The 17,345-nt window shown below is 48.9% G+C and overlaps 1 protein-coding gene and 1 long non-coding RNA gene across 5 annotated transcripts in view; one reads left to right on the top strand and one right to left on the bottom strand.

The window, feature by feature from the left end:
* Window positions 1-6: 6 nt before the first annotated feature.
* Window positions 7-3,558, top strand: LOC108444706. The gene is made up of 2 exons (XR_001859342.1): window positions 7-781; window positions 2,690-3,558. It is a non-coding gene; the product is annotated as an uncharacterized LOC108444706 (long non-coding RNA).
* A 1,847-nt stretch (window positions 3,559-5,405) lies between these two features.
* The window catches only part of CUNH15orf52 (chromosome unknown C15orf52 homolog), a 33,435-nt gene continuing 21,495 nt past the window's right edge, over window positions 5,406-17,345 (bottom strand). For all 4 annotated transcript variants that reach the window (XM_017726293.1, XM_017726294.1, XM_017726295.1 and 1 more), the window contains 7 exons: window positions 16,483-16,667; window positions 15,101-15,162; window positions 14,541-14,594; window positions 14,011-14,116; window positions 13,381-13,438; window positions 12,231-13,042; window positions 5,406-7,703 (listed from right to left, as the gene is read on the bottom strand). In XM_017726293.1, coding sequence (XP_017581782.1) covers window positions 12,263-13,042; window positions 13,381-13,438; window positions 14,011-14,116; window positions 14,541-14,594; window positions 15,101-15,162; window positions 16,483-16,667 — 1,245 coding nt within the window. In that variant the 3' untranslated portion in view covers window positions 5,406-7,703; window positions 12,231-12,262. The remainder of the gene's footprint in view (window positions 7,704-12,230; window positions 13,043-13,380; window positions 13,439-14,010; window positions 14,117-14,540; window positions 14,595-15,100; window positions 15,163-16,482; window positions 16,668-17,345) is intronic.

Genomic DNA, 17,345 nt, shown 5'->3' with positions numbered 1-17,345 from the left:
TGGCTCACCCGTCCCTGCGGCACCGTGCAGCGCCCGTGGAGACTGACCGGAGACTGACCTGGAGACTGACTCGGCCCCGTTTGGACTCGATGGAACTGCGGTATCTTCTTTTCCCCCCGTTTTTTCCTCAAAAGGGAATTTTGTGGCTTCGTTTTCTTCCTCACCAGGGCTAGCTTCTCCCTTTGAACCCGCATTGAATTCCTGCGCTGTTCATGCCAGTCTGTTACCTATACAAGGATATTGGTGTCCAAAATTCCTCGCTATTTACAGGATCAGCTGGGAACAATACCAATTTAGAGGCTGTAATCCATTGTTGAAGTAAAAACAGTTTTGTTTAACGAGGAGCATAAACTTATTTAAAATATGTGGAAGGTAAATTGACTTGTTTACTATATTAAAATATTTTCCCAATATGAAAGTCTCTGTAACAAAGTATATTCTCTTCGGTGGTGGGAGGAAGAGTGCTGAACTGGAAGGGGTCTGAGTAGCATAAATGTGGCCACTGAAATGGGGAGCTGTGGTATATCATGTTGATTCATTTGTCATTGGTCTCCGTAGGTGAGGCTGGAGAAACCTCTGTACGTGCCTAAATCCTGCTAATTGTGGAAACGAAGCAGTGGTGCTGGAAAGGTTTGATCTGTGCTGGCAGAGCAGGTGGAGCTGTGGCGGTGGGTGCTGGTGGGCTCTGAGCTGCAGCGTGGTTGTACCCTCGTGCTGCTGCCTGCGAGTGATGGCAGCACTTATGGATCGTCCCTGCACCTTGGGGACATGCGGAACCAGGGTAGGTCTGGGCCAGGCAGCTCCTGGTGTGCCCTGGGAAGGCTCTCCTCCCAGTTCCATGATTTCCTGCCATGTGGTCCTCAAAAATCTTCCATTCCTTGATGAGCAGGGTGAAAAAATGGCCTTTAATGACTCTGGGATGTGGGATATCAACTAGGAAGCCGTAAGAGCCATGTTGTCCAAACTGCTGCTTTCCAGATGGATGGATTCAGCTGAATCTGTGAGGCTGCCAGGCTGTGCTTCATCCTTATGAAAGAATCACAGCAGTTCAGGTTCCTTCTGCTGAGGGATACAAATGTGCTGTAATGTGGCATATGTATTTCAGTTGTGCAGATCACAAAGGTACCATAAAATATGGCACGTGGCTGCTTGAAAAGAGCTGTTTCATATCAAAATTGGAGTTTGGGACTGTGGTGGTTTCTTAAGGCCGCATCGTCAGCTGGGCATTGCCTTTACAGCATCTGTGAAAGGTAGAACCAGGAGCAGAGAGCTTGCAGGGAGAAATGAGGCAAAAGCAGAGTGGTTTGTGATCTTTTCACCCTCCTTTCCAGTTTTCTGGGGAGCATGCAAGGAAGGCTGTGCGTTGTTAGAACAGAGAGCTGGTGGGAAGGACGAAATGATCCCGCTTAGTTACTTTAGCCAAAATCATGGGATCACTGCCACCCTCCTGCGGGGCAGGTGCAGGAGCTGGAAGCACTGTGCCAGCAGACAGCTGCCCCGCAGCTCTCACCTCCCAAGCTGCTTCTCTGCTCGCCCTGTTCATCCGCAGGGGGAAAGCTGAGTGTCGTGGAGCAGCACTGGCTCCTGGCCCCACGGGTGTCTGTTCTGTGAGCAGGTGATTTTGTTTCCTTGGTGGTTCCACCTGCAGCATGTTGATCCCTCTGCATGGGGCTGTGCAAGGCCACGGCAGTTCCAGGTCCTGGTGACAGCGATGCTATTTGCTGGCCTTGGGATACACCTCTGGTTGTGGAGGAAAGTTCCTGCAGCTCCCCGAGGGAGGAATGAGTGACAGAGAAACCAGGCTCATTGTGGTGCCAGTTGAGTTTAGTCTGCTCCTTGGCTCAGGTGCTAAATTCAGAACCAGTTTGGAAGTGTCTCTGAGAAGGAGCTTGTGTTTAACTTGTAAAACCTTTGGAGATAAATAAAGCTGTGTGCAATGACATGGATGCTGGGATTTCTCTGCTGCTAGCCTGCAGCTCGGAGCTGGTGACTCTGTAGCGGCTCTGAACTGTGCATCCAATGTGTGCTGAGTGTCCAGGGCCTCCTGGCATCCTTCACTTTAACTACAATTGCTCTCAGAAGACTAATAGAGCCTGGCTGCATGGCGCAGAGGGGAGAGGAAGTGAATGGAATTAAATGGGCTGCGTGGTCCTCTTCCAACCTGTCATGTAACTGCTGAGAGACGTCTTGTACTTGGGAACAGGAACAACCTAAAGCTCTTTACCTGGCTTGTGGTTTTGGTAGCAAAGGATCTCTGGGACAGAGACAGTGCTCAGATCCCCTGGATCAAAGGAACAGGCCCTTCACTGATGGCTGCCTCCCCTTCTGGTGCTAAAAATAGTTGATGAGCCAGTATGAGGATGGTTGTGGCTGTCTGCATTCCTGTAGGAAAGTGCAGGCTTGGTGAGTTCCCAGACTGTGTTTTTGCATCTTCTCCTCTGCTGACAAACAGATTTCAGTGAAATGCTGCTATTTCTGTGCCTATTACAACTGGCTTGGGAGCATCCTGGGGCTTCACTCTGGTTGTACTGAGTGTGCCAGGGAGGGGAAGCTGCCTGGGGAAGATGCAGAAGGGCTGTGGGCTGCTGGCCTAATGGCCAGGGAGCTTTGGTGATTTCAGCAGCCTGGTTTTCCAAATCTTCTGTACCCATATTCTTCAGGTACAATGTCTTCCCCATCTTTTTTCTAGCCAGGAATCGCAGCCCTCCAGAGGCAGATGTGTTCCCATTGGGATGCTGTTGCCAGCCTGTGATGAGCTCGTTGCTGTGCTTCTTACTCTTGTCATGACAGACTGTCGAAGAAATCGGTGACTAAGTGCACTTTGCAAATACTCTAGTAACAAAAATGGCTCATCTGGACTGGTAAGGTGTAAGCTAACTTAAAATTCAGGGCACTAGGGATTTCTTGGGAAGTAGATTGGCTGCAACAGATACTTGGACTGGGAAATTTTACGTTATGTTGCTATTGTTGTACTGAGACAGTCATCTGCATCTCAGCAGAATTGCTTTAGTGCCCTAAAATGGTGCAGTCACCAGTCTGGGGTAAAGCTGAGGTTTAAAAGGCAGATGGTTGTGTCGTCTGTTGTGTTAATTCAGCTCCAGTTCACCCTTTCCCTTCATTGCTCCTCAAAAAAATAATAAAATTCAGGTTCACTTAGTGTGATTACATCAGGCAAGACAAGGCACAGGGTTGTGTGTTGCTTCCTAGGTAGAAATGACTGTAACCTTGTGATTCAAGATGTTGATTCCTTGGAATTGCTGGGGAGGGTTATTCCCTTCACACAACTGCTGTCCTGCATGTCACCTGCAAACAGAGTTGTGCCATATTCCTGGTGTGTGCATGTCAGTGAGGAAGGGAGATGCCTGGAAGTCAGCTAGATGAAGGAGATACTCAAATGTGAGTGAAATACCTTAAAGCCCTTTGCTTTTGTGATAGAAGGAGATTGACAAGAGTCTCAGAACTTCTGACTCGGGGAGGCTCCTGTAAAGGCACGATGGCTGTAAGCACATGGCTGGAATTCTGGCATCTGTGCTTTTATTTTTTTACTTCATTTTTTATTGATTAAACATGGTAATAATTTTGTAATGCAAACTTTTTCTCCAAGTTTTGAGTCTGTGTATCATTTAAGGCCCAAGTTCCAGATTTTTGTCCTCTGAGAGCCTTTAAAAAATGGTGGTACAGGGAACAGAGGTTGTTTGTCCAAATCTCCTTGGCTCTCTTGCATGTAGATGCCTCTGGCTCACACCTATTTATCGACATCTAATACCTGCCCTCTGCCTGTGCATGCTGGTCTTTTCCCAATGAGCCCAGTTTGTCCAAGGAGAGCATTTGGTGTAAGTCACGTGCAGAGGGACCAGAAGGAAGTGAAATAGCAGGAAAGAGAGTTACTGGAGCATGTAATCTGCTCCAGCAGCTGGCTCACGTTTCCATCTCTAAAAGCTCTCTTTTCCCTGTGCGCGTTCTCTTGTGGGCTCATCCGATGCAACGCACGTCATCTTAATCCCAAATTCCTGTGCAGTATTTCTGACAGGGAATCTTGGCTTAATCCCTGAGCATAGCTGAAAAGCAGTTGTGTGGTGTAGTGATGATAAGAAAATCAACGGCTGCTTCTGGGCATTGGCGATTTCCCTCAGAGAAATCAAAGCTGATCTTGGTGGGCTGTTCGGGGGGGTGTTACCAACAGCCGGCTCTGAGTCCTGGAGCTGCTGGAGCACACAGAGGCGGGAATGGGGTAAGAAACAGTCATAGCTGAGCTGGAGCATGAAGCTAAGGAGATGAAGCTGGCTTGTGGCTGTTCCACAGGTGTTTGGAGGCAGTTTTGGGAAAGCTGGCCAGGTGCTGTGTCACTGCACTGGGATGGTGTGAGCAGGAATCGGTCACAGACTTCCCAGTGTTGCCTGCCAGTGCCTGCAGAGCCTGGGAGCTGGTCAGGCTGTTGCTGTACAATCTTTCCAGGGAAGGCAGCAGGCAGTGTCCTGAACTTCCCAGTAGTGCTGTATCCTGCTGCTGCTCTGAGTTTCTCATTGACTTGAAATGCACCAATTGCTGTTTTATGCACTTAAAATACAAAATTGATGGCTAAGTGCCAGTGCCCTCTGCCACTTACAACCAGTTTATCTGGAGGGAGATTGGTGTGGAAAACCAGTGAAATTTTCTGTTATTTTTATGTCTAGAGACTCTGTATTGGGCTTTACTGGTTAGTGGCCTGTGTGTATGCTCCTGCTGCAGGTATTGGACTTGTTGAGGTAGGAATGGAGAGCTGAACTGCTTACAGGATTTAGTGTTATTGCCTCCTTCAGTAATTGCCTTGGAAACCAGTATCTCCAACTTTATCCAGAGGTATTTTTGTCCTTGGCTTGAAGTTTTTTAAATTAACTTCTTTATGCAAGAGCTGACTCACTAGTCTGGGATCAATTCTGATAGTTTTAGCTACAGAGTTGCTGTCTTGAAATTGATTGTAAATTTTTAAGGAAAAGAACAGTGTCTAGTGGCAAGTCAGTTTGAAGGAAAAAGCATTCTGCCTCGGAGTGCTGCTGCTTCCCTGGTGTCTGGAAAAGCTGGAAGGACTTCCACCAACTCCCTGAGCTTCCAGCCACTGCTGGGAAGGAACAGGTACCTGTGTAGGCAGGTGACTGAACTCTGCGAGCTGCCATTACATTTGCTTGCAAGAAAACTGCAGTGGTGATGAGGTGGTGCCTTTGATGCCTCATTGAAAAAGTGATCCTCATCTTCCTGGCATTGTGGCAGGGAGCTTTTGTGGTGAGGAAGCTGAGCTAGCCCAGGAGTTCAGTGCTTCCCAAAGGAATCAGTGCTCTGAACTGGACCTGTTGCTCTAAAAAGCAGAGATTACTGATTCAATTTGGAAAACTCTACATGTGGAACTGAGAAACAGTAAGAAACAGGAGGTTTTTCCTCATTCCAACTTTTATTTCATATAAATAATCCCTCTACATCAGATTTGTCAACTTTTCAGTTTTTCCTCTCACCATAAAGAAGAAACAGCTAAGCCACAGTTGTCTGAAAAATCACAACCAAACAAAGTGCATCAAGCAAAGTGTTAATGAGCAGGAAAAAATACACTTAGAACAGGCACAACCTGTCCAGTCCCATCCTCGGAGCCTGGATCAGACTCAGTCCTTCCTGGGCATCATTACCTGCAAAGTCACTTGGAAGAAAGGAAAAAAGGAGGGAATGGAGGACCATTGGTTTTGGAAAACCAAAGGATGGTTTTCCTTTCAGAATGGAGTCTAGAGCAGTAAGGTTTTTTATCTCTTCAACACAGTGCTGGACCAGGGCATTGTAAAATTCCTGCCTGGCCACGTGTCCAACTGCTCCTGGGGGGCAACAGCTCTTGAGCTGAAACTGTGTGTTCCATGGACCATGAGGCAAGCTGGCTCCTGGGAAATGCTGGTAATGACTCAGTCTGACTGGACCAAGAGTGAGGTCAGAGACCTGATGTACAAAATAATAATAAATTAAAAAACTAAACAATTGTAAGCAGGTTTTTGAGCCAGTCAGATAAGGAAAATCAGCCTTTAACAGTGATGGAGAAGCTCCAGGACCTGGAGCAGTTTTACAATCTTCTATTTATCTGTTCTTTTATCTGTTGGGTAAGTCCAAATAAACCCAGTGTGGGCTTTGGTGGGGTGGAGATGTTTCTACTGATAAAACACAAAAGCTGAACACTCTGTTTCTTGATAATACCTGGTGTGATGCCAGTAAAGTCTCCTGAATTTGGCACAGGGAGGAAATTCCCAGGCTCTTGCTTCATGATAGGTGTCACGGGTCTAAGTCACATGGAAAACCAAATGTTTGTCTGTGCAAATATTAGTTTATTAAAGCAGCGTAGAGTATTTCAGTCAACACGTGCCAACCTGATCTCCAGGGCAGTCTGCCAGCCTGGTCAGCCAACGTCCTGCAGGACATTCCAGGCAGTCTCCACACAAACCTGTCCCAGGGATGTTTACTCTGGCATCAAGTTTTAGAGCAGCATCTCGAAGTGAGGGTGATGCCCACTCTGCTCTGTCATTCAGAAGTCAGAAATTATGTTGTGTTATTCCTTGTGCCTTCTCCATAACTGGTAGCTGTATTCCAGCTAGGTCCTAGCTTGCTGTAATTGGAAAGCCAAGCAGCTGGAATTCCTGCATGTTTGTGCTTGTAAATGCTCCTCCAGATCCTTCATTTGAAAGGTATCTTTAAGGCCAGGTCAGAAGGTGTGCAGGGCAGCTTAGAGAGGATTTCTGCCCTCTTATTCAAGCACAAAGCTATGGAAGGCACAACCAGGAAGGTGAAAATGTTTGATACAAAGTCTTGGACCTCCAGCTCCAGTTTGGCCTGGGTCCTGCTGCCAACTGCTTTGGGCAGTGTGGTGGAGGAGGAAGATTATTGTGCTGTCCCCCTCCTTGCCGTGCTGCAGGGATGCCCAGTTACCCTTGGGAAGGGGCCACAGAGTTTTCTGAGCTATGCACACACCTGGTCACCGGAGCAGGCACCTTCCTGGGCACAAAGCACTGTCCTGATGTGCTCCTCAGCCTCTAAGAGGGGAGGAGAGCTGGAGGCTCTTCAAGGAGGAGGTGCTGGGGTTGATCTGTGCTTGTCAGAAGTGCTCCATTCATCCACCCATCCATCCATCCTGCTCATGCCCCATGGCCCCTGCCACTACCATACACCTCTGCCAACACTTCAACCACGTGCAAACCTTTAGTACAAGAGCTCTGAACACTACTTCTTCACCCACCTACTGAACTACACCCTAACACCTCACCCCTCTGCTTTGCCAGTCACCTCTTCCTGCTGTTCCAGTTGCTGGCACAGCCCCTGGCGTGTGCAGGCCCCTCCCGCTTTTGGGGAAAAAAAGGGGGGCGTGCCCAGAAACCCAAGCCATAACTTTAAACAGAATTAGTCATTAAATAAAATAAAGTGCATCCAGTAGACATCTCCTTGGCTTGCCACGCAGCTGCAATATATGCCAAACAAATAGATAAGTGATGTTCTCTGTAGGGTGGGAGTGTGTGCAGCCTTCCCTGTCCTTTGACATAGGGAAGGGGGATGCCAGAACTGTGGGTGAGGGTGGTGATGGGGACCCCATGTGTTATGAATAGTGCTGAAGGGCACTGGGCAGGTGCTGAAAGCTGATTTCATAGAAGGTAAAAGAGTGAGGACAAGCTTGCGCTCCTCTTCTCCACCGCCTCCAGCACGTTATCCTGCAAAACGAGAGCAGAGACAGCCACGGGATTATCGGTCTCCAGGGAACTGCTGAGCTGTAAATTAAAATGTCTGCTGAGTTCCACCCTGCCCTTCCTGCATGGCTGGGGCTGCTTGGGAGGCACCACTGGGGCATAACCCAGATACCTGCTGCCAAATCTGACAGGAGCAGTGGGGGCTCTGCAGCCCAGGGGATGAGCTGACTCTTCCAGTCTGGATTAAACACTCTCAGTCCTTCATTGCGATGGATACATCAACTTTACTCTTTCCTTATACCTCAGGAACAACAATTCTGACGTGTTCTTGTGTGTGCTGGTTCAGCACCTGGAGCACCAAGAGAAGGGGCTGATTTCAGGCAGGGCTTTGTGATCCTTGTGGGTGAACCCAGCCTGGGGATGCAGCACTTGGGAACCCCAAGGGCAGAGGGTGAATCAGCTTTTCCTAATGCAAAACTATCCTGTGAGTGGAGCCTGCTGTCCTAAAGCTGCTTCCAGACCCAGACATGCTGATTTTAATTGGGAAAGGCAGGCTTTTTTGTTTTTTTCTAGTTGCCAGATGCTTGGGTGCTGCTCAGAATTGCTGAGCTGGCATTTTCCTGCATCCATGTTCAAATCCATAGATCTGCTTTTTGCTGATGCAGATTTCAGCACCCAAAGCTCCCAAGAAAAGTCAGGGAGGGGGATTTAAAAAAAAAAGAGATTAAATCCTGCAAAGGCAGGAGAGGCCACAAGAAGCTTGGCTTGCATAAAAAAAGAGAAACCTCTCAAGGAATCATCGAAAGACACAGCCACAGATATTTAATAAGGAACTGCATTGAAATCAAACCCGAGGTGCTGACACAACTGATGCTATGGACAGCTGAGATGAGATTGTTGCTGGAGACTTAATTCTTTCTCCTGTCTGTGTGCAGCAGTGAGGGCTGGCTATGTCCTGCTGCCGAGGGGTGCTCAGTGCTGTGGCAGCACACTGGGATTTAATGGGCCTGGGAAGGGCCAGAAGCAGACTGTCAGTCACACTTGGTGGTCCAGATATTGTAACATAATCTGGTTTATGAGTGTGACTGACTGCAGCACGAGCTCTCCCTATTGTGAATCTATTTGATCACTGATGCTTTCAGAAGGCTCTGACTGTGTTTCAGTGCTGGGAGACAATTCCCTTCCCCACTTTGCAGTATTATCCTTTCAATACAGACACCTTCTCCCCATGCATGAATGAGTCTTTACAGCCAAGACACTGGTGGGCTTTAAAGTCATTACTTCTCTTGGTAATTAGCCAGAGTGATTAGCCTTTCTCACATTTCCCACCATATCCTCTTTCCCGTATGTAACTCCAGGGCCAATGGGAGATTGAACAGCTCTGGGCTGGTTGTGAGCTGGGGCTCAGGACCACAGTGCCCCTGGGTGCTGCCTGGGCTTTGCCAGCAGAGTGGGAATTCTGTGGTGGCAGAACTCCCTCTGTGTGTCAGTGTCACAGGAGAGGACTGACGCAGATCTCTGCTGTCTGTCTCACACCTCACAGCCTGGCTGGCTGGGAGATGTCACTGGGATGGCCTTCACAGCCAAGCCAACACCAAGCCCTTGTGGGACCTACTGGTTAGGCCCCACGTGATGGGGGGATGTGCAGAACTCCCTGAAGCTGCAGCTGAACATAGCTGATGAAGGTCTGGGATAGCAGGAACAACTGCTATCCCAGAACAACCAGGAACAACGAGAGCAGCTCTTTCCTGGTGTTTGAAATGGCAGCAGTTCGCCCATCAAAGCCCTGAGTTATGTTTAGACGTGTAAAGCTCCAAGAAGTGCCCCTCAGGATTCAGCTGTAGTGAGCTTCCAAGTGCTCTGACAGGTAGCCACCTTTTCCTAATTTTCCCATATTTATTTCTGGGCTTCTCCAATATATTGGTCCCTGCCCCAGCATTGTGTTCTGGCTTGGATGTTTCTTCCCCTTTGCTGGTGTTCACTACCCACATATCTACAGAGATCACAATTCCACTGCTTTCTGCCTTCATTTTCCTAGACTAAACAACATTCCCTCAACAGCCCTGGAGTCCTTCCCTGTGTGTCCTTAGTCTCTTGCACCATTCTCACAGAATCCCTGTGTTTTCCAGTGTTAACACTGTCCTCCTATGTTGTGCCATCACTCCAGAGGTATGGAGACAGTTGTGTCAAGTCCCATTCCCTGACTCTCCGTGAAGACTAAAGCTCTCCACTTAGGTGGTGCTCAGAGGTGTTCTGGGAATTTGAAATGCCCATGGCATGACAGTGGGCTCCAGAGGGTGGTGTGGGCTGCAGGAAGGACCAGGGAAGTCGATGCTATTCAAGACAAGCCCTTGACCCTGCCAGTCCTAGGCCAACTCCCCAAACATACCAGCAGATGGTATCTTCCTGTCTCCTGAACCTCGAGGAAGCTGGTTGTTCTTCCGCAGCTCCGTAACTGTTTTGGGAAGTGCTGGTTTCTGCTTGTGCGGCTTCCTGCACCAACCTTGGGCACTGGTTTGCATCAGAGCTGACCTCTGCTGACCCCCTCCGTCCTGCAGCACTCAGGCCCTGCCTGCCCCACTCCTGTTTACGTCAGCCAGTGCTGCAAGGTCAGATCCCTGGAGCTGCTCTGGAAATCTACCCCCAGCTGCATTTTCTCTAAAGATGTTGAGATTAATTTTCTCAAGAGAATTCAGGGAAAAGCTTCTGTGGTTTTTGTGTATCGTTTACTTCTCTGGGACTTGTTGGACATTCTCCAGGGATTCCAGTCCTGCACTTCAAGTAAATATTTATTCCTTGTTATTTGAAGCGAAGGATGAAAGCCCTACCACACTCTCTGCACAGCATCTCCCACTGATTTGAAGGTGCTGGAGATTTTTAGTGCCATAAATAGACATTGGGAGGGGAAGCTGTGAAACCCACGTGGTGGCTGCCCAGGGCTGTGGTTATGCAGGAAGGGATGTGAGATCTGCATTTAATGTGAGTGGGACACTGGCCCCGTGGAGCCCCCGAGCAGGGCAGGGGGCCAGCACATCATTATCACTGAGTACAGATGTTTCCAGCTGTTAACAGATACCTACTGAGCTCTGAAGTGGACTCAAGGCCTTATTACCAAACCATAGGAATCTCCATCACTGAGATGAAAATGGACTACTCTAATTTATTCTTTCCTCTTAGCTGGTGTCTAATTAAAGTTATCCTGAGTGAACAAAGTAGTCATTAATTCCTTCATCCTCTAATTTGGTGGGAATTTTGGTAGATTGGAGAGGCGTGGCTGGACAGTAATCTCCCACTATCTCCATACAGGTGTTTCATAACATTCTCCTAAATGCTGTTCAAATTAGTTTCTCTCACTTGAAGGAATTTTAGTTCAAGCATAGAACCAGCTCCTGCTGGTTCTTGATGTTTTGTCTTTTTGAAATCACTATGATGCTTGCACTTCTCCCTGCCTTTTGTGTGGATTGGATTATAGGGAAAGTCTTTGTTGGCAGCTTAGCCACTTCATCCCTAAGCTCATTTGTACCTCTGGGAGGAATACTGAGCAACACCAGGGGACACGTTGCTGTGTAGGGTCTGCAGAAAAGTTTCTGGAATCCGGGAAAGAAACTTGGTGGGGGGATCTGCCTGCCTGGCTCTGAGCAGCTCATTGCCTCAAGTGCCTACTTATGGAACAGAGCTGCTGCCTCTGTGAAGGAGAGAGGCCGGAGTACCCTGAGAGCCACTCCTGTGTTAGGCAAGCTGGACAGTGTTCTGGAAACACTCATCTCTGTTTAGCGTGATGTCCTGCTCTGTGGGACATTGCTGGCAAAAACGCACCTTGCAAAGAGCCCCCCACCCTCTCTCCTTTTCCCTTCCTCTTAATTTCTACCTTACCTATGTGCTTGTCATCCTTTGTTCCTTCTCCTGGCTTTGCATTTGCCTTGATGGAAGAAAATTGTTTGTTTGTGTAAAACCTGGAGCATTGCTCCATAACCGGCTCTGTTCTCCCTCCATTCTGTTTGGTTTGTGGGCCTTTGCACCAGGAATCATCTCACCCTGTGTATTTCTACACTGCCTTGCACATTAGTGTTACCATCTGTAATTCAAAGCATAGCACTCACAGACCTTGTACTGGGAAGAGAATCCCACATACAATCAACCTTCTCCTAAGCTCTGCCCACAAGGTGGGCCCCTGTGGCTTTGCAAGTGTTTTGGGGAAGGACCACACTGACCAGAGGCAGAAATAAACTCATCCCACTGAGGTTATTCCTCCCATGCTTTCTAAGGTCATCATTTCCCAGGAATAGTTCAGTATGTGCCCTAACTAATGTGTGTCATCAACCAACCTCAGCAGCCTGGTTTTCTGTCCAAATTTTCCTGCCTGTCTTTCCATTCCTTCCCCACCCACTCCAGGACAGGCCTTTGGGATGATGCACAGATTTAATTACCTTAGAGATCCATAGCACTACTAATAAACATTTCTGAACAGTTATCTGGTATGATGCCATTGTACCACAGAAAACGGAGTTGTGGCCCTGTACTATGGCTGAGAGCATTAATGAGATGACTCACCTTATGTCTCCAGCAAGCCGGTACAATCTCTGCTAGTTGAGAGTGTCCCCACTGTTCTTGTCCTTGCAGTCCTCAGACTGGTCCCCTTCCCTGGACTGGGATTTTGCCGTGTCCTGCTCAGGCACAACAGTCTTGTCAGAGCTGTCTTTCCCTGGGGACAAAGGCTCATGGTGTTCAGTGCCTTCAGCATCTTCACTTCCTTTCAGTGCAAGTACCTGTCCCTCAAGAGCAGTGGTTTGGGTCACTTCTTCCCCTCCTTTGCTCACCAGCTGTCCTTGACCTGCATCAAGTCTGTCTCCTGCTGCTGTGTCAAGCTTTCCTCCATGGCTGTTGGAAGAGTTCTCAGAGGACTCCTGTTCCGAAGTTGGCTGTTTCTCCAATCCAGCTCCATCTACATTCACTCTCATGGGCTGTGACAAAGTCTCCTCGCTGCCAGGCCTGGTGGCTTGCACAGTGCTCGGAAGGCTGCGCTGTGAAGCAGTGCTGTCAGTGCTCTCCTTCTCCTGGGAGATGTCAGCAGTGCCAGGCTTCCCATTGGCATCTTCCCCAACACTTTCCTTGCTTGGCTTGGGCCCTGGCTCCGAGTCCCCAGCACTGGCCACAGATACTTCTGTGCTGCAGCCCCTCACTCCCCTCCGCTCCTCCTTCTGGCCGTTGTGGGCAGGCTGGACCTTCCCGCCTCGCAGCCGCTGTGAGGAGGCCTCATGATCCTGGGGGCTTGACTGTTTCCCCTTTTCCTCCAGCTCAGCTGTGCTGTTCTCTTCCACCCCCTCGTCACCTCTGCTCTTCCGTCTGTCCATGCCAAGGCTCCTCTGAGAAACAAAGGACATATTAAGTTCAGCTTATTAAAATACCAGTATATTGTATTTCTTATCTGTGATGGTTCTGAAAACTTGAGGGAAAAGGATGTAAAAGGATGTAGGTGGAGAAGTGTTCAGGGACCAGAATAGGTGGGGTAGTTGTGCTGACAGAGGGTCAGTGTAAGAAGTGAAGCTGCTGTCACACCAGGCCATGGGAGGAGTGTTAGTGATGGGTACAGTTACCCAAAAACAGAGGTCTTCCAGCTTTGGAATGGATTAGAGATTCCAATTTTCCTGATAGTGCATGTGTTTAGAAAACTCAGCTGCCAGCCTGCAACTCAGGAACTCACCTGGCCATCAAGGTCATCCTTCAGAAGAGACATGTCCTCACCTTCTTTTGCATCCCATCTGTCAAGAAAAAGTAATCAGAATTTAGGCCTTGAAGTTCTTACAAAGCCAATGTCCCTGCCTGACACCTGGATAGGGATTCCTACCAGGGCCATGTATTTTTTGTCTGAGCCACTTGTCCAGGCCCATCCAGAGACACTCATTTGAGACCAGTAAGTCTTAATGAACTGGTTGTTGTAATTCTAATTGTGATGAACACATAAACTCCAATTGCCAGAACAGACAGTTGAGTCAGACTAAGAAGATACAGTTTGCTTGTGCTGATGCCTGCCACAGTCTGGTCCTGCTTGCCTGACAGTGCCCAAGTGTCCCAGCTCTCCACGACAGCAGACACAGAGGCAGAAACTGAAGGCTAAAATTACTTTGAAGTATCTTGGAATACAGAGAGACTATTTACAAGGACCTGGAGTGACAGGACCAGGGCCAATGACTTCCCACTGACAGAGAGCAGTGTTAGGTGGGATATGCTTCCCTGTGATGGTGGTGAGGCCCTGGCACAGGTTGCATCTTCATAATTAGGCAGGGAGGGAGATGTGGACGTGCACACCATGGCAGTGCTGCCAGCTCCTCACCTTCTGGCTCTGCCTGTCAGTCTGTCCTTCCCCTTGGCTCGGCTGCTCACAACAGGCACTGTTTTCGGACCAGGGTCACTCACATTCACTCCATGATGTCCTCCACCTAGAAAACAGGTTGGAAATGCCATGCAAAAGCAGGCAGAAGCAGCTGATGGACCACTGAACAGGCCAACACCCTTGTACCCTTGGAAAGGCCCTCTGAGGTGGAAAGCCTCTGAAGCTGCATGCATACTGCACATATATTTTCTAAAGTAATAAAGACAAATAAAGAATTTAGGGTGTTTCTTGTGTGTTTTTTTTAATTCCAAATTCCAATTCTAACTTTAAATCTTATTCCTTGGATACAGTTTCACTTGTGCTGTTCTTGGAAGACTTCTCCTCTGCACACAGCTATGAAAGCAGCCATGTGGTATGTTCCAAAAAGCTCTCCAAATCTGCAAGTGTCTGTAAAGAACCCTCTCCCTGAGGGATATCAGAGGTGCTGGCATTTAGTGGGGTGACACAACAAAATCCTGTGGTTTACTCACCTCTCCCCTCGGGAGGAAAGGACCTGTGCTGGAATTTCCTTGCATTCCTTCCCCCTGCAAGGACACAAGAAAGGATGCACCAAAGTGAGTGAGGGTCTGTAATGGACAGGCAGCAAGAAGCCTGATGTTCAAATAGGGTGTCATAAGGGAAAGCTTTGTTTTGCCAGTCCATCTCCTGAGAAACAGGAGTCAGGATGGACTTATGCTAGTAAAGAAGCCAGCATGTGCCATAGGGATCAGAAATTATGTGCTCTAGAATAGGATTGCCTCTTAAACCAGTGTGTGGGAAAGGAGGCAGGGCTGAGCCTCCACACTGTGTTGTACCAGGTTACAGAAGCCACTGCTCTCCCTGGGAAGGTCCAAAGCTCTAGCACCCAGCTGCTCAAGTCCCATCCCCTGAGCCCTCTGCCCAGCAAGGAGGGCTGAGCCCCCAGCTCAGAGGCGTTTGCCCAGGAAAGCAGAGCTTCACAGCTGACAGCCACGGCAGCTGCTGCGGCACTGGGATGCGCACGATCAGCGTTCACTAGCGTCAGGACAGAGTCTAGGTGTCCCTTGCCAACCTTTCTTATTGCTGGGATTATCCAAGGCTGGCTCCCCATCCTTAACAAAGTCCTCTTCAAACCTGCAGGTTAAAAACAGGCATTGTCAGACCTGACCATCCTCCTTCAGTGTGCAAAGCGTGGGCAGGAGCCCTTGGCACGACGCAAGCTCCGGCCTTTGGCCCTTCTGCACCTGCCCACAGGCAAACCTGTGCGGGTTTCTCAGCAGCAGCTGAAGCTGCATGTGCTAACTGAGGCTGTGAGGCAGTTCTACCCCAAAGAAGAACCTCTAAAACCTTTACAACAGTACCAATATTAAATTCTATGAACATCCTATAGATGTAGTGTAGCTGTACTACACTCAAATGCAGCTTCCCAAGCTTCCAAGCACAATCTGAAGTAGCTTCAGGACTTGCCATCTCAAACCAGACTCATTTGGTTGGTTTCTAGTCCTGCTTGTTTTATGTTATGGCTTTTTCTCTTAAAAATGGAGTTTTGGAAAAACAGTAGGGCTCAGGGCTGTCTTGCCATCAATACTCAGCACCTACTTAAGTCAATTCACCCCTAATTATTGGGGTCTCAGCAACTGAAAATGGATGTGTTTGGTCCCATTTCTCAGCCAAAAGATTGTCCCACCTACCTGTCCTGTACAAACTGTTCTATCACCAAATCTTTGTAACATTCCCTAGCTCCACTCCCTACTAGAAGCTTATCCTGCTGCAGGTGCCAAGTTATCCTCCAAAGCTCTCTAGCTGGTGTGACTCAGCTGAACCAGCTGAGGGACAGTCAGAGGGACAGTGATTAAGGCAGGGACATGTCCAGCTCCATTCCCAGCTGTCCCACATTGCTGTTCCCAGTAGTGTCCCCATATGACACAGGTGGCCTTTTGTTGTGACCCCCTTGCCCCGCAGTGCCCAAACAGACACAGTTTATGGGGTGGGATGGATTTAGGCGTGCTGGGCTCTCCTGTGCTTGAAAAGGACAAACAAGTGGGGCCAGTGAGAGAACCTGTGGACTAGCAATGCAAGTTTGTCCATCCATGTTTCTGGAAGAGCACCTGTACCCTCCTGCCATTGGATTTGTTCATGTGGAAATGGAGAGGATCCTCCAGATGCAGACTGAGGCTTGGTTCATACTCCCCTCCCTCCCACAGTCTATATCCTGGCAGGCAGTCTTTGTCAGCACATGGTATCCCCTCTCAGGAGAGCTCATATGAGGAAGAAAACATAAGAATCACTCTGATACCAGATCCCACTTAAGGGCATGGTCAGGAGAGGAAGAGGCAGCAGTGTGGATTTGGTCAGGCACATGACAGCATGGGATTGATAAGTATCTGCACAGGATCCCACCACTGGCTTTAGACCTGCTGCAGGCAAAGCACCCTTGGACAAGGAAGGACCTACATGTGCTCCGACTTCTCCACATCCCAAGCCCGTCGCCACTCGCCCTTGGCATTCTTGTGACGTGCCAGGCGCTCCAGGTCAATCTGGTCTCGTTCCCTCTTCCAGCGGATGTACTCCGAGCGCTCCCGGCCAGTCATGGGGAAACTCAGGTCTCCAGGGCTCTTCTGGACTGGCTTCCCACCATCCTAGTGGAGGGAAAAGAGCTTCTGGTTAATAAAACTGTCTGAAACAGCTGCATTCAGGGTACTTTACACTGTCAGCACTACAAATGCTCAGCAATATTTGAAAACAACCTGGGACAAGGTCAGCTTCTTTCTCTGAAGTGATGTGCACACACCAGGACTCTGCTTTACCCAGAGCCTAAATACACTGGGGCTGTTTGGCTCTACAGAGAGGAAAACTGAGGCAGGAACCTTTACTTATGGCATAGAGTCAGTTCCTGGAGTGCTTGCAACATCTCTCAGCAGGGTTTGAATGATGAGTCCCCCAACCTGAAGACTTTGCAATACTTAAATCAAAGTTATGCCTGTGAAATCCTTCACAGTGAGAAGGCAGGGAAGGAAGCCAGCCTTCTCTGACCACCAGGCATCCACGGGAGCCCACAGTCACAGAGCTGGGGTCAACCCTGTGCCCAAGAGCAGGATTCCCAGAGCAAAGGGGCTCTTTACCTTCACTGCTGTCAGGCTCTTGGTTTATCGCTCCTCATGACAGACTGGTTAAGGGCTGACATTGCTCAAAAATTTAAAGCTTAATGGAAAGACAGTTCAGAGCTGATGGAGCATGTGGGGGGAAGTAGCCCAGCTGTCAGGTTAATGGATGAGGTGGAAGCAGGAGCCGGCAGGCTGGGGTGTGGTGTCAAGGAA

Source organism: Corvus brachyrhynchos, unplaced genomic scaffold (assembly GCF_000691975.1).
Source record: "Corvus brachyrhynchos isolate BGI_N302 unplaced genomic scaffold, ASM69197v1 scaffold281, whole genome shotgun sequence".
NCBI lineage: Eukaryota > Metazoa > Chordata > Aves > Passeriformes > Corvidae > Corvus > Corvus brachyrhynchos.
Note: the sequence above shows the minus strand (reverse complement) of the source record. Positions and strands in the feature narration are given on the sequence as shown.